Below are 20,936 nucleotides of genomic sequence, written 5' to 3' on the forward strand. Positions count from 1 at the left end.
CACCTATACAGTAAAAAAACAAACAAAAAACACCTCAATGTGAGCTTCCCAAATAAAGCATAGTGTTAAAATAACCACAAAATATAGAGTGACTATATTTTGCAAGAAAAGAGACTGGTGTAAACTTCAGAAAAATCCACATCACAGCCAGATCCGGCATCACCAAGGTATATGACATGAGGGGACTTTTGTTCTAAACAACAGTGCCACTCAGTGGCTGAACAATGGTAGTGAACTGATCGACAGTATGAATGGAGAGGGTGGGCAAAAAGAAAAATGGAATTTTGGAGAAGGCAATGATAATACTACAGGCAAAAAGATATACTACGTTGCCATGGTAACTGTACCTTGGAGGTCAGTTAGAGTCTGGGCAGGAGCAGTAACCTGAGCATCGCTTCCTGTAACTACATCGCCTGGATTTCATAAGAAAAAATAATTAGATTTCATAAAAATGAAAAAAAAGTCAACTTTACTTTTTTCATACTTAATGTAATACTTTTATCAACCTAATTACTAAAATCACAGTAAAACAAAATACAGTCAATCTTAGAAAAATTAATATAAAATATTTTTAAAGGAATTAATTTTTTAAAAGTATTTCCTAAAAAGCTTCTGTGCATATTTTTCTTCGAGAAAAAAACAAGTTGCTGTTAGCCTAAAGCATTGGAAACTTGAGCAATCAAAAGATTTTTCTGAGATTGCATTATGCTACAAATAGTAATGTGGTTTTATATTTTCCTTAAGAAAAATTCTTTATCTCAAAGTAAATATGCATTTATTACAAAGCAGGCATTTTTTTTGAAATGCATTTTCTCCTATAACAGACAGAAATTATTTTTAACTAAACTTGACACCAGTTTCTTCAGTGTGATAAGATAAATACCTAAACAGGGTCTAATTTCATAGTTAAGTATTGAAAAGATTTCATAAGCTGCCACATGAACTTATAAATGTCAACATGTAAAAATAAATCTGTGAACCGCATACCCTTTAAACTTGATATACTTATGATAGGCGAGATTTCATTCACAAATTGGACCTATGGTAAATGCTTAAAATAAAGAAGTGTTCATATTCAAAAAACAAAGGAAATGGGGAAAGAGGGAGTGGATTTTAAAAGTAAAGGAGAGAAAAGAAAAGGAGAACAGGAAGTTCTGTGAAGAACTTGAGGGACACTCCCATTTAGAAGGAAGACATTCCGGTTCTCTGATTTCTTCCTTCCCGGCCAAGTTCAACATTAGGCACAGTCACTGTCAACAGAACTAATCCTCTGGCTGTATCAGCATCTGAAGGTCCAAGTTACCGTGAAATTCATAAACTAAAATCCAAACCTTCTAAAAAGACAGTGTAGTTTCCAGGTTTGATAATGCAGGATTAATAGACTTTCTTCCCTGTAGCTTTTATATGATAGTAAAAAAAAAAAAAAAAAAAAATCAATTTTTGAATTATATAACATACCCTCAAGTGCCTTGACCACTTGCTACAATTACAATTGACAGTGCAGCCAGCTTATCTGGAAACTACTGGGTTGTAATCATATGATCCCATCAACTGATAGTACATGCATTTATATATGTGAATCTGTATCTCTCATAACTGAAATAAAATCTATAAATAGGTACATACTCCAAACAGGGATAAGCAGCTTTCAGTGGAACCCATCAGGTCCTCAACTTTCATGATATAATTAACTCTGTTCAGTGATGAATGGCGTGCCCATTTTCTGTATATTTGAAGGAGATTTTCAATTCTGTGCCTATTACCCATTTTTCTCTGTTGCTTCTGGATTACCTATTAGTGTATATTTAGAGACTGAAAGCTCATTTTAATATTAAATATCACCAGCAAATTATGGAGGTACCTCTGTGCTCCCTCCTCTTTCTTACACACCCCCACTCCCAACACATACACCAACTATAGTCTGCATTTGCAGCAACACATGCATGAATTCTTGGTTTTCCATACAACTGTTACCCTACATAAGTATAAATAATCGGGAGTTAACTAACCTATGAGAAGTATAAGCATTTTCATCTTTAGAAACAGCCATTTTTCAAAACAACTTTCAAATTTTCCAGCGGAGTACACTAAAAAGGCTATTACATTCCCTCTCCTCAAAGCTGTACGTAGAGGACTGTGTTCTGAGAGAGCTGGAAGCCATATTCCAACACAAGCCTCCTGACAGGCTACATATTGTGCTCACCCATCTATGGGACCAGGTGACACACCTGCAGATTTGTCACTGTCACAGCACAGCAGGCTACTTGTGGGAAACACCAGCATAAAGAACGAATTCTGAAGAACTATTTTTTCCTTGTAGAGTTACCAAATATATCTTTATAGAAGTTTGGAGCTGGGAGGCTCCCCAGGGAGCAGTGCCCACCTCATGGTCACAAGGTTTCAGGACTGTGCTTACAGATCATTTCACGGGCAAGTCAGTGAGGGGGAGCAGCAACCTAGCTGGTTTCTACTTGTATCCACTGTTCTCTTCCCCTTTTACTCTGTTTCATTCAAACTCTGATGCAGGGAGGGCATTAGCAGGAATATTTATCTTTAAGATGAAGATAGACAAGATTTTCGTGATTGACACGAGGAGGAAAAAACAGAGAGAGAAAGAAGAGCTGCGAAACGAGGAGACGTTCTTTCAGCAGGGGATCAGTTACAAAATGCCTTAGTGATACTCATGTTCCAAATACTTTGCTTAAGTGCTCTGTTGTCTCCTTATAACTGGGGACGTCGTTTTCATCAGTCGTTCCATCCTTGCGCGCCTCCCTTCTCACTTACTGTGATATTAATACTTGACATTTCCTTAGAGATACAACTTTATATTTCTATAGTCATTTGGCTTGGTTCCTCAGAAGATTTAAGCTACAGCATTAAGAGATTCTCTGACTCATTTGCCTGCCATCAGTTAGAATTACTACTGACTATGGCTTGTTATCAAAGCAATACTGAAATCATATTTGGTTAGAACAATAAAACAGTACAATTAAGAAATATAGAAAATAACATTCATTTCCATTCTGAAAGTGGGCATGTCTCCTGGCATTAAAATACATTTACAACGTGTTAATGATCTGAAGTTTCCTTTTCTTTCAATCATGTGTGATAACTCTACATTAAAAAGAAAAGAATGCAGTTTTACACACAACGTTCTTATGTAAGGCAAACTCCACAGTCTAACAGGAACTTATATACTAACTATATAAAGTCTAATACTTCATATAAGCAATGATAGATAATACCCTGTAACTAATAGAAGAATCAACATACACACACTCATTAGTGAATTCAATACTCATTACTTTTGTGCTGTTGGGGAATAAAATCCATCGAAGTCTGCCAGTTTAAATGCCAATAGTTTAAAATTTTTAACAATTTTAGATGCACTCTTCTTAAACAGTGTTTAGGAAGATGGTTTAAGGTCTTCTGATGCAGTATTACTGTGGCTGCTGTCAACACCAGTTGAGATGACATACATGGCTAGAACAAAGGTCCCTTTAAGATGTGAACGAGGCATGGGTCAGGACATTTGCCCTGACACTGAATGGCCACAGATTCTGTGCTTTCTGAAGTCGTGGGATGGAATTTTGTAGATTTTCTGCCATCATGTTATTATTTCTTGCTTCTTTAGTACAGATAGCAGAGTCCCACCACTAAAAATAAATGCAGCTGGTTCTAATCTGCTATGAATAGGGGCACTTAATATATAGGTCTCTGAAAAGAGTGAAAAACAAGAGCATCAAGGTTCTGAGTAAGAACCTGGAGGGCTCTCTTATGAGTTGAATACATTCAGGAGTCGAAGCACCGGAAAAGCCCAGAAATAGACCTCGCGCTTACTTGAGGCTGGGCGCTCATCCAGGGAGAGCACTGGAGAGCCCAGGTCTCCGGGGCTCTAATGTTCTAAGGCTCTAAACTGTAGGGCCTGGGCTCACAGACTGACTTTGGCTGCTAGAGATTCTGGTTAGCCTTCCCTGTCCCCCCGTAAGGGTCTAGTTTATATCGTTCCTGGGTGGAGCGGCTGGAGGAGTGACCACTAGCCTGGTGGCAGCACGCTTCCTCCACACTGGCCGCGCAGACGAATCTAGGACTAGCGAAGCCCATGCTGTTGGAGCGTCGCACTTCAGATTACACACCACTATACGTTAGCAGGGATCCGTCAACTGCCCGCAGTTCTGTGCTGGGACAGTCTGTGCCACACTCTACGGGCATCCGCAAGTATACAAGGATGTAGATGCTAAAGAAATACCTTAACAAATCACTTCATAAAATGGTCTTATAAAAACAATATAGTGCGTGATATTCCAACTTTTAAAAATCTAATATAACAGGTTTTTCAAAATTAGGTTTTGCATTAATTTCTATTTCTAGGAGGTTGGATCCTCATAGGCAGGTAAGGAAATGGCAGGCTACACTGAGAGTGGTTTTGTTTTTTCTTACCTTTGTTCAACTGCACTGGCATGCTTTCTGATTTCATCAGTCGCTGCTGCTGCTGCTGCTGCTGCTGCAGGTGCTGCTGCTGCTGCTGCTGCTGCAGGTGCTGCCTGGGGAGCTCTGCTAAGGTCCTGGTGGGGGCCGCGGCAGTGGTGCCGCCACCACTACCGCCTGCTGGCACGGGGCCTCCCGCACTGCCCGGGGCCATTGCCGGAGAAATCAACTTTCTTCCAAAATTGATCAGGCTATTAGAGACCTTATTTATATTCAGGGGGGCGCTTTTGGCATTGGCCCTGTGGGAAAAAATTAGGTGGAGAACCATTACTTAAAGCAGATGACCGCGCTTTTTCACAGATTCCAATTGGTTTAAAAAACACTTCTTTCCTGCTTTGAAAAAGACCATTTACTAGATGAGCTACACAAAGTGAAAAGTGAAAACTTAAAGTGATCACAAAATAATAAAACAAGATTCTTTAAGAGGTAGCTCGTGGAAAAGTCTTTTTATTTTTCATTCATTCATTCATTCATTCATTCAACAAATGGGGCCTATTTTGTGCTAACACTGTGCTAGGTTCTGGGGATGCAGTTGTCCAGAGCAGACATAGTTCCCTTCCTGGAGTTTTCGGTCTAGTAGGGAAGAAATATATTAAATAATCACATAAAAAAGCATGGCTAACGCCTGTGATAAGGACTCTAAAGGAGAGGTACAGGGCTAGGAAGCCTTGAGGTACTTCAGAAGGCAGCACCTGTGAAATGAAGTTGACAGCTGACTACCCACAAGCCCTGGCATGTGGGTATTAGGCCACATTTAATCTGATTTTGAAAAATAAATGTGTGTGAGAGCCACAAAGTAAATTCAATAAAAGCTATACAGGATCTCCTAGTTCCTGAGAAGTGCAATCTGCCCTCACGACCCTGACCATGCCGGCTCTCCATATCCCCTTCCCCACTGCCCTGCTTTACTTTTCTTGACAGCACTACATATTTTACCTGATTGGCTACCATTTGTCCATCTCCTCCAATCGCCATTCGAATGAAAGTTTCACGAAGGTAAGGATTTTTGGTCTCTCTGCTATATTGGTGTTGCCTAGCGTGTAACAGGTGCTTTATAAATATTTGTTAAAAAAGGTAGTTGCATCTCCAGGTAAGTCTTCACACCTTTACAGTGAAGAGTCCCAGCTCCTGGCAATGGCTAGTCTAATAGTGCTCTGGATTCCATCCTCTGATCTTTTGAGATTGTTGCCCTTGCACCTCCCTCTCCTGCATGATTCTCTCCTTCTCTGTTGTGTCATTTGCATTAGCATACAGCTATGGGGTGTGTGTGTGTGTGCGCGCGCGCGTGCGCATGTCCGCTCACACAAGCACCCATGCTAACTTATCCTTTGAACCCTCATCCCTTCCTAGTTCCCGCCCCACTTCTCCCCCTCCTCATGACGCATGTTTTCAAAAAGCTGTCTCATGTGCTACGTCCGCTTCTTCGGCCCTAGGCCCACCGAGGTCTGGTTGTGGCCTCCTTGCCAATGTGCAAAAACTACTCCTCCCAGTCATGGATGACCTCCGCGGTGCAGAGCTGAAGGCCCACTCTTATTTATTCTGCCCTTGGCAATGGTTAACCCCCTTGCCCGCCGCTCCACTCATAAAGCTTCCTTGCTGGGCTGCCATGGTTTGCCAGCACCTGTGTGACAGCCGTCTGGCAAATAGAAGACACCAAGTAAACATGTGTTAACTGAATGACTACCTCCCAGATGATTCATAATCTTGAAGTATCTCAGGCGTATTATCTTGAAGACCAGTTATGATTATCAATTATTTTAGTTGTAGGAGGTAGTCCACTTCCACGATAATACCAAAGTTTGTATTTTTATTGCCCAAATCATTTATAGAAGTTTATTTTCTCACATTTTGCTTTTTATTCATAAAAGTAGAAAGCCGAAAATCAAGTTTGAAGGATACATTTACTTGATTTAACCTGAGTTTTACTCTCATTTCTTTCCCTCAGATCTACCTGGTGGCTCTTACATAGTAATTCTCTTACACTTGACAGAACAGCTGTATCCCTGGCACTGCCAGATAACGCTCTAAGATAGAACTGATCCATAGTTCTATAATAAAAAGAACACCATGCTTCTTCCTTTCATAAAGGTTTTCTTTAATGGTACTAGCTAATATTATGGGCTAGGTATTGGAGACTTACATTACTTTGGAGATAGGACAAATCAAATTTAAAACCTGGAATTCAGCTTTATAAGAGAAAGAGCTGTTCATTTACAATGCAATGAAATGTGAACAAAAATTCAAATGATTCTTTTTGTATCAAGTTTTATGTTTAAAGAACTGAGCTATTTCACGCCCTTCCAAAAATTATTGAAAATAGCATTTCCTAACGGAGATAAGGATATATCGTGATTATGCACCACTTACTTGCAGTTTCCAGCTGCTTCCTAATGAAGTACAGCATTCTCAATTTACAGACACTACAGCTTAGCAACAGAGAAGGCACTCAATACATGTTTATTGAAAAATGAATGAAGGAAATGAAAAGAACTCATAAATTGTGGATTAAGAAGGCATTCACCTCTGGCATTGTATTCCACTCAGCAGCCTGCACGCATTCCCATGTCTTGTGTGCAGCAGTAGGGAGAAGAGCGATCATGATATTGAAGTTCTATTGCATTTTAGTTTTTGCTTGTTTGCAAGTCAAGATTCATAATTCACAGATATGAAGAAGTTATAATGTTGTTACCCTTTTTTATAAACAAAAATGTACTAGTCAAATTCCCATACTGCCAGTTCTAAAATTTATGTTGGTAAAAGTACCAAGAAACTGCTAGAGCATTATCAAGAGAGTACGGTTAATGCATCTTCATTACTACTAATAACCATGAAAAACATATAGATCAAGCTCATGCCGAGCAATTTTTCATCTGAATACCTCTTAAAAAGGGATAAACACTTTTCCTTTTCTGAAGATTTTTGTTTTTAACCAACTTTTCCCTCATCCACTACCCACCGCTTCCAGAAGAATATTTTCTTCTCAAAACAACTATTGAAGGTGACTCTCTTTTCAGATATAAACAACTATAAAACATGTACTTCTAGGAAAAACATGCCATAGTTTGTTTTGCAGGATGATAATTTTTTGGCCAAAGGTAGCTAAACATAGATCTTATATATCTGTAGCAGCATTCTTTACAAGAAATCCTAATCAATTTGCAACAACTATTATTGGCTGTGATGTACATTATGAAGTCATGTGTGCGAAGTTAATGAAAATCAATGCATTTGTCAGAGATCTGATGGACATTGAGTACTGGGCTGGATTAACAAGAGAGTGCAATGTGTAAGCACTGTTGAAATAAATAGTAAGAGGACTCTGGAGTTAACTAGACATTATATAAATCTAATGCATAACTAATTTTGTGTAATCAGTCTTTCATTACTACTATTTACTACATACAATTATCAAGTAACAATAAAAATAGTACCACATAGGAAGGATTGTTTTCAAATTGTTGGCAAGACCTTACTTTTCTCGCACAGCCACATTTAGTAGGTTAAGTCAGTAGCAATGGGACATTTTTCTGAAGATTCAAGAGTCCTTAAAACACCTGTATCAGAACCCAAACTGGCTTCACTGCTGGGTGCCTTTGGTTCACTTTCTAAAACAGGGTGACTCTTGCTGCCTCTTCCTACCCACTTGATCTCTTATAGCCTGACTTTCTAACCCACATTTTACTGAGAACTTCTAGTGTTTCCAATATCTTCTTAACGGCCAGAGTTATCAGCTGTTTTCATTCAACTTCTAAAACTTTTCTAAAGCTTAAAAAAAAAAAAAAAGCCAAAACATTATCACATGATCACATTTATAAAAATTCTCCACAACCATGGAGATTTTCCTTTGCTGTTATCTAAACTTTGATACCACCTCAGGCTTTCTTCCTTTCTATCTATGTATTTACTTTTAGGTCTGATATTAGGTATATTTGCTTACTTAACTCCTTTTACAATAAAATTTTATTGCATGCTTATTTATATTTTTGTCAGAGAAAGAGTTTTCCATTTAATTGTAATTAACTTTCTCTATACGCTAGTTCTTATATTTCTTATTATTTCCTTTCTTGTGTTCCCAGAGTTTGAATGCTTGGTTTGTTCGTTCGTTCGTTCATTCATTCATTCATTCATTCATCCATCCATCCATCCATTCCCTTGTTCATTTCCCTCTTTCCCAATAAAAGCATTAAAGATATATATTTGATTATAGCCATACCATCAAAGTTTTTCCCACACATTTTCTAAATAGTCCATTGGCTCAACTGTAATGTAGGTATATTTTAAAGTTTCAGATGGTTGGGTTTGTTGGTGTTTAAATATGATACCCAATTTGTTGTACTGAAAAGAAATAGAAATATCAGAAGACTGAAAGTGGGAGAACTGTTCTAATTTTTCAGATGGATTGTAAAGACCATGAACTGGAAAATGGACTGGCTTATTAAACATTTTTTTAAACTAATTACTTGGAAATGGTTGTAGTTTATTACAAGTAGCCAGGATAGTTCACTAAAAACAAGTCATTCTAAGGCAACTTGACTTCTTATTTGAGGTGTTAATGTCTATAAGACTTATCAAGGTGTGTCAGTGCCAGCAGACAGCTGGAAGATAATGCATCCTCAGTTACAGTTGGAGAACTGTCCCTCAAGTTTACTGTTGAATGTTCGAGCACCCACCAAAGACTGCTGGTGATGACATGTGTCTCAGACTTGGTTCACAGACCTGCTCACCAGCCCTTTTTTTTAAGGTCATAATCTTCCTTCCATCAATGAACTGCCTGATTGGGGAGAGTTATGTAGCCTGCTCTCTGGACTGAAGTTTCCTTATCTTTAAGACAAAGGGCCTGGATTGTTGATATTTTGGGTCCCTTTTAGATAGAAAGTTCTACAAATTTGTGACTTGAAGGAGAACAGATGCTTACTGCATTTGAGACTAAAGGCTTACAGAGACACCTAATCTATTAGACAAAAGAATCAAAATATAAAATACTCTCAACAGGCTAGCATGAGAAATGAAAAACAGATAAAATTTAACAAATATAAATAGAACCTTAAGCACTTAGGTTAAACCTTTTTACAACTGCACATTCCACAGAGAAGAGAGACGTATGGGTTAACACGAGTTCACATTAAAAAACAACAACAATAACAACTCCCAAACATTAGTGTTTTAATTTGGTCTACAAGGCTAATATGAGCCCACGGGGACACTGCTGAAGAAAAGTTAAGATTCTTAGCTTGCATGAATCCTAAATGAGTGAACTTTTGGTTTCCAATCTGGCATGTAAGAAGCTTGGAAGTTTCCACTTTGTCCTAACAACCAGAAAAAGTTGAATAAATTGAAAAAAATCAATAAATTTTTCTTAGATCCATAGGGCAAACTGCTGTCCTCAAATTAGACAGACTGACAGGTGACCACAGAGAATCATGACTTACCAGAGCAGAAACCCACAGGAAGCAGTAGGGAAATATGAAGTACAATTGACAAATCTTACTAGGGGCTGAGTGGGAACCAATCTGACAGATAAAAACTCTGAGGGGACCCAGTCATGCAGTGGGGAGCCCACACTCCTGAGTTTTATCTCCTGCAGTTCTACCAGGTTCTCATGGTAAAGATGGGAGAAAAATTGTGCATCCAACAGGTGGAATGGAAGGGAGCCATTTTGAAATACATCTAAGCATTGTGTTTTTCCTAACAAATTCTGCCCTCAGGAGAAACTATTCAACCCAAGTCTAACCTGCTGAGGTTTTATCAGACCCTAACTGATCTGGAGGAAGGAAAATACCCAACCCCAAAGCCTCTAGTCACCCTGCCTCGCTTAAGTTGGGGAGGTGGATGAGAGGCATGTGCGAAGTTCACACTCTGAAGGCAAAGGCGCAGAAAAAGACTGACACCTCTACTCACAGGGCTATAGAATGGTTCTTCTCCTCCCACACCTTATCGCCACGTTACTGTAAGTCCATTTACAGCAGATCCTTTTATGCACTACATATATCCAACTATCACAAAAAAATTATATGACTTACTGAAAAAAAAAAAAAAACACAGTTTGAAGAGACAGAGCAAGGATCAGAATCAGACTGAGATATAGCCTGCTCTATCTGTTGGAATCACTGGACTGGGAACTTCAAACTACACTTAAAATGCTAAGGGCTCTAATGGGTAAGGTGGGCAGCATGCAAGAACAGATGGGAAATATAAGCAGAGAAAAGAAAGTTCTAAGAAAGAAAAAAAGAAAGAAAGAATGAAGATACAAAAAAAACCCCTAGGACAGAAATTAATAATGTTTTGATAGGCTTATTAGTAGTCTACGCACAGCCAAGGCAAGAGACTAAACACATTTCTGAGGCTGAGGAGGTTTTAAAAGAAATTCCTGAAACTGAAAAGCAAACACAAAAATGACAGAAAAAAAAATAACAGAAGAGAATATTCAACTGTGGGACAACTATGAAGGGTATGATATGTGCATAATGAGACTACCAGAGGAGAAGACAGAAAGAAAGAAACAGAAGAAATATTTGAAACAGTAACAACTGAGAATTTCGCCCAAATCCATGTCATACACCAAACCACAGACCCAGGAAGCTTTGAAAACACTTGGTAGGGTAAATGCCAAAAGAACTCCACCTAGGCATGTAATTTTTAAACTACAGAAAATCACAAAGAAATAAATCCTGAAAGAAACCAAAAGAACGAATGCCTTACCTATGCAAGAGCAAAGATAACCAACTTGTTGGAAACCATGCATGCAAGAAGAGAATGGAGCGAGTATTTAAAATATTGAGAGAGAAAAACCCTGCCAACCTAGAATTCTGTACCCTGTGAAATTGTCCTTCAAAAATAAATATGGTATGTCTATACAGTAAATATATATTATCTTTGATAGTAATATAAATATGTGACTATAAATACTAGGTGAGTGCCTACATGGCAGAAGCTAACTGTACAGCTATGGCGGGCAGCTTTTGGTGAGGCATTAATATCTGGCAGAACTGAGTTGTGTTTTTACAAAATGGAATGTAATAGTGGGGAGGTATGAAAATTACGCTACAAGAGGACTGTTAAAAAGCTGCGGAGCGAGTCTCCTAATATCATGAGGGCTGTCATGGGGGAAAGCAGTCCTTTTTGGCATGGCTTTAAAAAATGAAATGTGTTACAAAAGTTATAGAAAACAGTTCAAAAGCTGTAATATAGGAAATTCTTTCTAATGATTTAATGGGCTCTATTTAAAATAATAAGTGTTCCAATTCTAGAACCGTGTAAGAGACTGGAAAATCACCTTCAGACACGTTGGTGTCCTAGTCCTGGCCTGGGTGAGACATGGGGTTAAATGAAAGGCCCTTGCCAGCTCTAGGGGTTTATAACCTGCAGTGTCAAATGGCTTCTGCCATCACATGCATCATACTGTTGAAAAGACAAGACCAAATGAGAGGCCTGTATACTAGTCAAGGCCCTGGAGAAATGCTGACCAAACCCCATCTCCAAACTTAAGGGCCTATCTGTTTGCCTTGCTTCCTTATCTCTACCTTCTGTTTCTATTCTGTTCTTTTTGCCCCTCCTTCCTCCTCCATGTTCACAGTCCTTTCAAGAATGCTATTCATCCCCTGCCCTGTTTCATCTCCTTTTCTATCATTTTCTCACCTCACTCTACCTTTTTTCCACCCTAAAAACACAGAACTTATTTTAAAATTATTTTAAGTGCAAAGCATAGTTGAAAAAAGTAAATATGAACACATGACTTTGGTTTTTAGATAGAAACAATATTCTCTTTCCGTCTCTGCTATTTGTCTAGAAATCTACATTACTGACCTACCCCCAATGGATTATGGCTCATATTTATTTCTTTCATGCTTACAGACATCAATATCTTATTTAGAAATTCAAAACAGCTGTCAGGGTCGCAACACAGTACTTTTCAAGATGATTCTAACACCTGAGCTGACATTTATGCTGTACTTTGTTCACAAATTCTGTGAGTTGAAGACTTCAAATTATATAAAATGAATTAGTTTCTACTTTTCTTACTTCTTTATCTTTCAAGTTGAGAGTAGCAAATTTGGTTCAGTGAAAGACATCTATATGTAACTCTAAATTTGTTTGTCATACTGGGAAGTTCTATTGTCTTAGAAAACAAACTATCTCCACATCTCGAAGAACTCTAGATTTGATAGCTCTTTATTAAAACAGAATGATAAAAGTTAGTTTGCTATTACTTATTCCTTAGGAGACTGACTTTCAAGTGAAATGTGTTCCTTTCAGCTATAAGGCTATGATTATTTTGCATGTGGCAGATACATTTTTGTTAATGTGATGTGAAGTAGAAGGATATGTGCTTTTAGGGATACAAAGGCCAGTCTAATGCATGCTTGGATATAAGCTAGACTATGGGGATTACCTAATTAGGTCTGAACACAATTCATAATAATTGTTAAATTAACATAAAAATAATAAGTATGTACTGATTGCAGTGTATAAAATCATTAGACAAACTCCCCAAGACTTAGCTATAGAAATAAATATTGAGGTTTCTGTATCACACAGTTAGTCACACCATTGCCTCATGCCTACACGATAGAGCCCTAATGAAAAAGCTTTGTGGGACAGCAAGCCCGGGTGAGCCTCCCTAGGTGGCAGCATGTACCATGTGTTGCCACTGCGAGATTTAAGCACTCCACTGAGACTGGACAATTGGAACCTTGTACCTAGTTTCTCCTCCTAGACTCCAAACTTTTTCCTTTCCTGATTTCAATCTGTATCCTTTTGTCATAATATACGGCACTCATGAGTGGAAGTTTCCAGAGTGCTGTAAGTCTAGTGAGTCACTAAGCTGAGGGTGGTCTGGGACCATCAAAAATGGAGACCAAAAGGAGGCAAAGATTTCTTAGATAGGAAACAAAATGCACTAGTCACTAGTCATAAAAGAAGATACTGTAGGAAGAAATTTCACTGAAATAAAAATTTTCTGATCATCTAAAGACATCATGAAGAAAATGAATAGATAAGCCGTACACTAGGGAGTAATACTGGTAATACATATATCTGATAAAGACTCCTATCCAAAAAATATAAGGGATTTCTAAAATTAAAAAAAAAAAATAACCCACTAAAACCAGGTAAAAAACCTGAAACAACACTATAAAAGAAGATATACAAATCTGTGATATGTTATGAAATGATGTTGAGCATGATTAATCATCAGAAAAATGCAAATGAAGCCAAAAGAGATACCATACTCATACCAACTGGAATGAATAAAATAAAAAAGACTGACAATAGCAAATGTTGGCAAGGATGTACAAGGATGCAAGCAATTGGAAAGAAACCCCTTTTATTCCTGATGGGAGTAGAAAAAGATATAGTTACCTTTAAAATAGGTTGGTGGTTTCTTATAAAGCTAAGCATCCATCTATCCTATAGAGCAATTTAATTTGTGTTTACCTAAGAGAAAGAAAACCACACATCTACAAACAACAATAACCACAACAAACAACAGCATCAAAACACCTGTAAAGTAATGTTCTCAGCAGCCTTATTCATAATACTCCAAGTCTAGAAGTAACCCCATATCTATCAGCGAGAGAATAAGCAACTTGTGGTATGTTCATATAATGGGATACGACTCAACAGTCCAAAGGAAGGAAGTATGGATACATGGAATACAGATGCACTGCAAAGACATCATGCTGAATGAAAAAAGCTAGAGTGTACACTGCGTGGTTCTATTTATGTGAAGTTCATGAAAAGGCAAAACCAGTATATATTGTGACAGAAATCAGAAAGCGTTTGCCTTGGGATGAGTGGTTGCAGCTGACTATAAAGGGGTATGAGGGAACTCTCAGCCGAAAGAAACGTTCCTGCCAGATATATTGTTTTGGATGGGTATACACAACTGTCAAAACTCATCAGACGGAGCACTGACAAATTACGCATAAATTTTAAAAAAAGGAGAAAGAGGGGCGTCTGGGTGGCTCAGTTGGTTGGGTGTCCGACTTCAGCTCAGGTCATGATCTCACAGTTTGTGGGTTCGAGCCCCGCATTGGGCTCTATGCTGAACACTTGCTCAGAGCCTGGAACCTGCTTTGGATTCTGTGTCTCCTTCTCTCTCTGCCCTTCCCCTGCTCATGCTCTGTCTCTGTCTCTCAAAAATAAATAAATGCAAAAAAATATATATTTAAAAAAAGACTCACACATTAAAAAAATAAAAAATAAATAAAAAAGGAGAAAGATCTATTTATTCTGGATTAGATATGAGACAGTGTTACCAATTTATCTCAATTGGTTGCATATTAACAACTCTCTTTGATACAACAGAAAAAGCACTTCAGACCTGGATGTGCTTATAAGCACAAACTTAGTGCACACAAATATCACAAAGTAACATTTATATAGAAATCAGGGTTCTCTGACATCTTATTAGCCAATTGACTACTAATACTGATATCCATGCACTTCTTGGCTTCATGGCTTGAAGAATATTGTTAGCAATTATTTCTTTACCATATTTTAGCAATAAAATAATTCTGAGCAAGAGTAGTCATTATGTAAGTAAATACAATAAAGCCTATTTTAAAAAATTTTGTTGACCATATAAAATAGAAATTGTTGAGGAGAATCTTGTAATGTCTTTTAGGTATTCAAAACAGTATTTATTTACCCAACCATTAAACTAAAATATTTATTAGCCACTATAAATAGTACCAAGTACTGTGCTAGGAATATGAGGATTCTAAGATGTGGATTGTGACATCAGTATGAGTTATTCCACAAATGAAGCTAAAAAGCACCCACTCATTTCACTAACACTTGAATTCGTTCTTTGTGGCAGGTATTGAAACAGCACCAATGAATGAGACAGATGTGGTAGCTGCTCTCACGTAGCTCATCATATTCTAATATAGGAGTTTTAGAAGGATCCTTGTGCTTCCTGGAACCCTGCACTTTCTCTGGACATTCTAGTGAATGTCTGGAGAGGAGCCCTTCTAAGCTGAGGCAGATCCTGATCCCGAGGAGAGATGCGGAATTATTAGTCACCAGGCATTCCTGGGGTAAAAATGGACTGGATGCCGTCACTCTTTAGTCACGTGGAGCCCAGCTAAGGAATGTAGGACGCATCTTAACAGCTCAGGGCACTCTCCTTATTAGAATCTTCTTTCCCTGGAGCCTGGCTTCCTCTGAGATCTCATGTAGGGTTTCTGACAAGGGGCCTTCTGCAGAGAGTCCGTCTACCAGAATTATAATTCTGGAATCTTTGATCACTGATATGAATTAAGTTGTTTAAGCTCTGATAGGGGTCCATAATTAGCACAGAGAATGTTCTTGCTGATCTGATGAGTGGAGAGATCATGAACTAAGCTTGGTATTTTCCATCTCTAAAATTTTGATATGAGATTGCTTAGGCAAAAGACCTCGAGTTGTGGAACGTGTAATCAGGCACCACTAGATAAAGTGACATGTGCTCTGGAGGCACTACTGACCGCTCTGGGGCCGTTACCCCATCGCCTCTGAAGAGCAGAAAGAAGCACACATTTTGAGAAAGTGTGTTGTGTCCTTTTCAGACAGAAAATCCATGACCGTTCTGGAATAAAAAAGGTATGTGATTCTACTCTTAATATAAGCAACTGCAGTATTTAAAAACTATGAAATTCTGTTCCACGACTACTCATTTGGACATTTTAGTGGTTACAGATTCCTAAATAGATTGATAGGTTCTTCTGAAGACTGGTCACAAATTAGATGTACTTATTTTTTTTATAGCAGCAATTTCTGGTTATTTAAGGACAAAATTGGAACGAGCTTTGAGTGTTAAATTGTCGTTCCGAGCTTAAAAGTTGAATGAATAAGAAAATGTCAATTCCCATTTTTAAAAAGAAATTTGCAAGTAAGTAAAATCAGAGCACAGTGAATATTATGCACACACGTAATGGAAAATCTACCACTAAAATACCTAGGCACTTGCTTTTAAAGACTTAATTATAGCAATCCATGGTAAAGCAGAGACGAGAAATCAGGCTTCTTGATTTCTAGAGATATTCTTATCCATGAAATCACATGTCATCTTTGCATCCTTATCCCTTATTTGGATAAGCAACACAAATAGAAGTCCATTACCATAGATGTAGCAGGTATTAGTTCTCTGCTTTTCAGGTGTCTGCCTGTTTCCTGTCTATTATCTATCCATTGATCACAGCTGGGGGTTCCCCCTGAGTATATACCCCTCTGAATCATTCCCATCCCTGTCTCCTTACTCAGTGACACTTCCAATGCATTAACTCCTTAGTAGCCTCTAAACAGCTAAGAAAGTAGTTGCAAGGCTAATTATGGCTAAAGGGCCCACCTAGCTAAGAGCATCTTAGGACTTAAATAGTGAAATGGAGACTTTACCAATGGTATCACAGCTACAGAAGCTTTTGATGATGGATAAGGTAGTGATACTGACATGGGAAACAAACCTCCAGGGCATAAGATGGTGGTTATAAAGGCTACGTACAGAATTGGAAGAATTCTCTGGCAAGATGATCAGGTATCAAGGGTATCCATGCACCTTCACCAGTGCTAGCTTGCCCATTCATTCATTCATTTTAAACCACTTTATTGGGGTATAACTGACATATTAACAGCTGTGCGTATTTATTGTGTACAACTTGATAAGTTTGGGGATAAGTAAACATCTGTAAAATCATCACGATTTATGCCATAAATATATCCATCACTTCCAAAAGTTTTCTCTCTCCCTCTTTATTATTTTTTGTGATAAAAACACTTAAAGATCAACTTTCTTAACAAACTTTTAATATATATTAATTAATGTATTATTATGATTATAACCTATGGGCACTATACTATACAGTAGCTCTCTGGGATTTATTCATCTCTGACTCATTTATTTTTTATTTATATGTATTTTTAAAGTTTACTTTTTTTTTTTTTTAAGAGAGAGTTAGCACATGCATGCAAAGGGGGAGGAAAAGAAAGAGAGGGAGAGAGAAAGAATCTAAAGCAGGCTCCCCATTGTCAGCACAGAGCCCATGTGGGACTCAAATGCAGGAACCATGAGATCATGACCTGAACCAAAATACAGAGTTGAGTGGGATGCTCAACGCACTGAGCCACCCAGGTGCCCCTATTTTTTCAATTTTCTAATTTGAAAGGTGAAAATGATATTGTATTGTTGTTCTAACTGGCATGTCTTTGATTAATTAGGAGGTTGAAGAGCCTTTTAAATGTTTATTTTCTGTTTGAAATTCTTTCACTGAGTGCCTACTATATTCTAGACACTATGTTAGGTGCTGGAGATACAATAGTTAATAAAGCAAAATGTGAAGTTCATTTCAGTCCGAGAGACAAACAATAAAAACAAAAAACAAGCCAATAAGGTTTTTACCATTTCAGGTAGTAAGAATGCTATAAAACACAAAAACAGTATGTAGAGACAGAGTAAAGGGGCCCATTATTTTAATAGGGTAGTCAAAAAGAGGTTCTCTGAAGAGATGATATTTGAACAGAGTGAAGACCAGTATGCCATGTGGATTCTTGAGTTAAGAATCCAGACATAGGGAAAAGCAAGTTCAAAGCTCCACACATAGAGAGAAGCAAGCTCAAAGCTCCTGAAGTGGGAACATGTTTGTCTGCTTGAGGAACGGCAATCAGGTCGGTGTGGCTGGAGTCCAAGGAGCAAGGGAAAGCACGGTGGGAGCCAATGGGGTTGCAGAGACAGGAGGCCGGATCATGCAGCGTGGTGCGAGAGGCCTCTCTGAGGTGACCTTTGGGCTGAGCCCTAAATCATGCAGAAGCAAGAAAAGAGAAGGAAAGGTGCAGAGCAAGTGCCACCATGGGAGTTAAGACAAAGGGAGAGTGAGAGGACAAACGGTCACAGAGATAGAAAACGGGCGCAGGAAGAAGACTGGATTATCAATAGTAAGAGGTGGCTTTTGGAGGCTTTATGTTGGGGTGTAATGCAATCTTCTGGAAGCTGAGAGTTCTTTCGCTGTGGTGTGGAAACTAATTTGGCAGTGCTGGGGTACGGGAGAATAGGGGACCGAAGAAGGGATTCTTGCTAGAAAGATCTTATATAAACAAAGTACCTAAAACACCTGGTCCTTTTAAACAGACACAACTAAATACTTGACATGACAGAGTAGAAATACAAGTGACTAGACTAGAAGATTCCTGAGGGCAGGGGTTTTATCTGGTTTGTTCCCTGTGTATCTCCAACGCCCAGAATAACGCAAGTCTGGCACACAAGAAAAATTGTTAAATTAAATGAACAAATGACTATGCAGAAGAGCCTTTAACTAGTGAAACAAGAATCAGATGAAATGAACCAACAGAAAAGAGCTTCAGAGAAGAGCCTCATGGGCTATAGAGCCAGTGTCACAATTACACAGTGCATCAGAGTAGGAGACAGATTTCAATCAAGGATGAGTACCTGAAAAATAACAGAATACTAAAACAGGGCTCAAAACACAAGTTTAAATGTAGCTGGTTTCTCATAAACTTCTTCTCACCCCTTAGACTATGAGTGTCTATGTGGCAGGAATTATGTCTTCTTTTCAACTCTCCCAGCAAGAGCAGAACACATTATGTGTGTACTCCATAAATGTATATTTAGGTTGCTGGAATCCTACTGAAGAAAAGCTAGTGCATAGGCAAGATGCTTATGGAAAAAAATTCGGACAACTTGGCAGCATTTATCATTACTAACATTTCAGTCTTCCAGAGTAAACTTTGAAATTACGTTCTAATTTGAGATGGTTCTGGTTTGACAAGTTAACTCTTGAGACATCTGAGTGCAGTATTATGAAAGAACAAAACTGTTCATCAACCCTTTATGCCAATGTTAATTTCTTTTAAAAGTAGAATTTTAATGTTTTTTAATTCCTACAGTGACCCTTAAAATTTCTATGTCTATAATCACAAATGCACACACAAGATGCATTTATAAGCAGATTGTGTAGTTCTAAAGGCAGTTGGGAAACCCAATTTTAATTTTGTTACTGAAATAATTTAAAAATATATTATAGAACTGCCTCTTTTCAATCAACAGCAAAGATCTGGAAAGAGATAAAGGCGCAATTTATTCAGGTTTATTAGTGTTAGAAAAATGAAGTTGCCTTACTGCAAATTATAACAAATACTCTTCTATTTTTCTTCTTACCACTGACATCAATGTATACATTTTCTCATGCCTTAAAAAAAAAAAAACTCAGATAATTTATTTAATAAAGATGTCATTAACCACTGATAGGCTACAATCTCTGTATTTATTGTCAGCATATGTGTAAAAATTCCTGAAGATCTCGGAGAATATCTTCGTGGCTTGTAACTTTCATCAGAGAAAGGGGACTTACCGGCTTTTATTCATAAGATCTGCTCCCCGTGCTTTGTAATAGTCTAAATTTGGATGGAATTGGTAAGTCACTGGTCTTGGATTTCTCTATAGAAAAAAGAAATGTAAATGTATAAAGCTATTTAAATTACCCATTAAGACATAAAAGAACAAAGACAATTGTTTTTGTAGAAGGAATACATATGATAATCAAGTTCAATCATTAGCGTGTTTCGTTTTGCTTTCATTGTTGAAGTTTACCTTAACTGATCTTAGTCCTGATTAAACACTGAAATTATTTTATGTTTTATTTCTACCCGTCTCAAAGTTCACAAGAATTTATTCCTGTCATTAGATCTTTTTAAGTATCCTTAATGTACAGTATTATATTACTTTCAGGTGGACAATATGATTCAATGATTGTATACATTTCTCTGTGCTCAAGATAAGTGTAGATTTATTTCTGATGATTTTGATCACATTTAATATGACTTTCCAAAATACAATTAGATAAAATTATGACAAAACTAAAAAATTGTATGAGATGTAAAGCAAGAACAATGTAGGCCTAATGCCTGAGAGATACAAAGTGTTAAGAAAGCTGCATTTTGGAGGAAGAGTAAAAAATCGCTTAGTTTTTGATAACTAGAATGCCATATATGCCCACTAGATGGCACACCGAGTCTTTCTTCTCCAAAAACAAATGTGGTATTTTAGAATTTAGCAATTCTTTTAAAGTTAGAAATTTCTATGTCATCTATTCTTATATACGAGTTTAACAATTACCCTAGGAGTGGAAATATTAGCAGAGTGCCATCAAAATGGAAAATCAAACTACCGAATGCACATTTTCATAACAGCAGCAATACACTGGCCTCTCTGGCATTTGATATTATTCATAAATATTGCAAAAAAAAAAAAAAAGTCCTGAAATCATTAGGTCGGGTTTGTCAATTTAAATATGTTACCATCATTTAATGTGTCTATTATTTAAATGTATCAAGTCCATCACAGGCAAATAAAAATGAAATAAATTCTAGTTTATAAAACAGTTAATATGTTAAATATCATAATGAAAACAAATACCACTTCTAAAATGTTAAATTACATACTTTCCATTAAAAAGTTT

At 37.6% G+C, this 20,936-nt stretch overlaps 1 protein-coding gene across 6 annotated transcripts in view; it reads right to left on the reverse strand.

Moving 5' to 3' along the window:
* TBC1D5 (TBC1 domain family member 5) overlaps window positions 1-20,936 on the reverse strand; it is a 540,103-nt gene that overhangs the window by 66,384 nt on the left and 452,783 nt on the right. For 4 of the 6 annotated variants that reach the window (XM_039250589.1, XM_039250590.1, XM_039250586.1 and 1 more), the window contains 3 exons: window positions 19,830-19,915; window positions 4,441-4,727; window positions 348-413 (listed from right to left, as the gene is read on the reverse strand). In XM_039250589.1, coding sequence (XP_039106520.1) covers window positions 348-413; window positions 4,441-4,727; window positions 19,830-19,915 — 439 coding nt within the window. The remainder of the gene's footprint in view (window positions 1-347; window positions 414-4,440; window positions 4,728-19,829; window positions 19,916-20,936) is intronic. The other 2 variants (XM_039250592.1, XM_039250591.1) reach the window with 1 other exon arrangement.

This window comes from Hyaena hyaena, unplaced genomic scaffold (genome assembly GCF_003009895.1).
Source record: "Hyaena hyaena isolate Hyena2069 unplaced genomic scaffold, ASM300989v1 scaffold_375, whole genome shotgun sequence".
Classification (NCBI taxonomy): domain Eukaryota; kingdom Metazoa; phylum Chordata; class Mammalia; order Carnivora; family Hyaenidae; genus Hyaena; species Hyaena hyaena.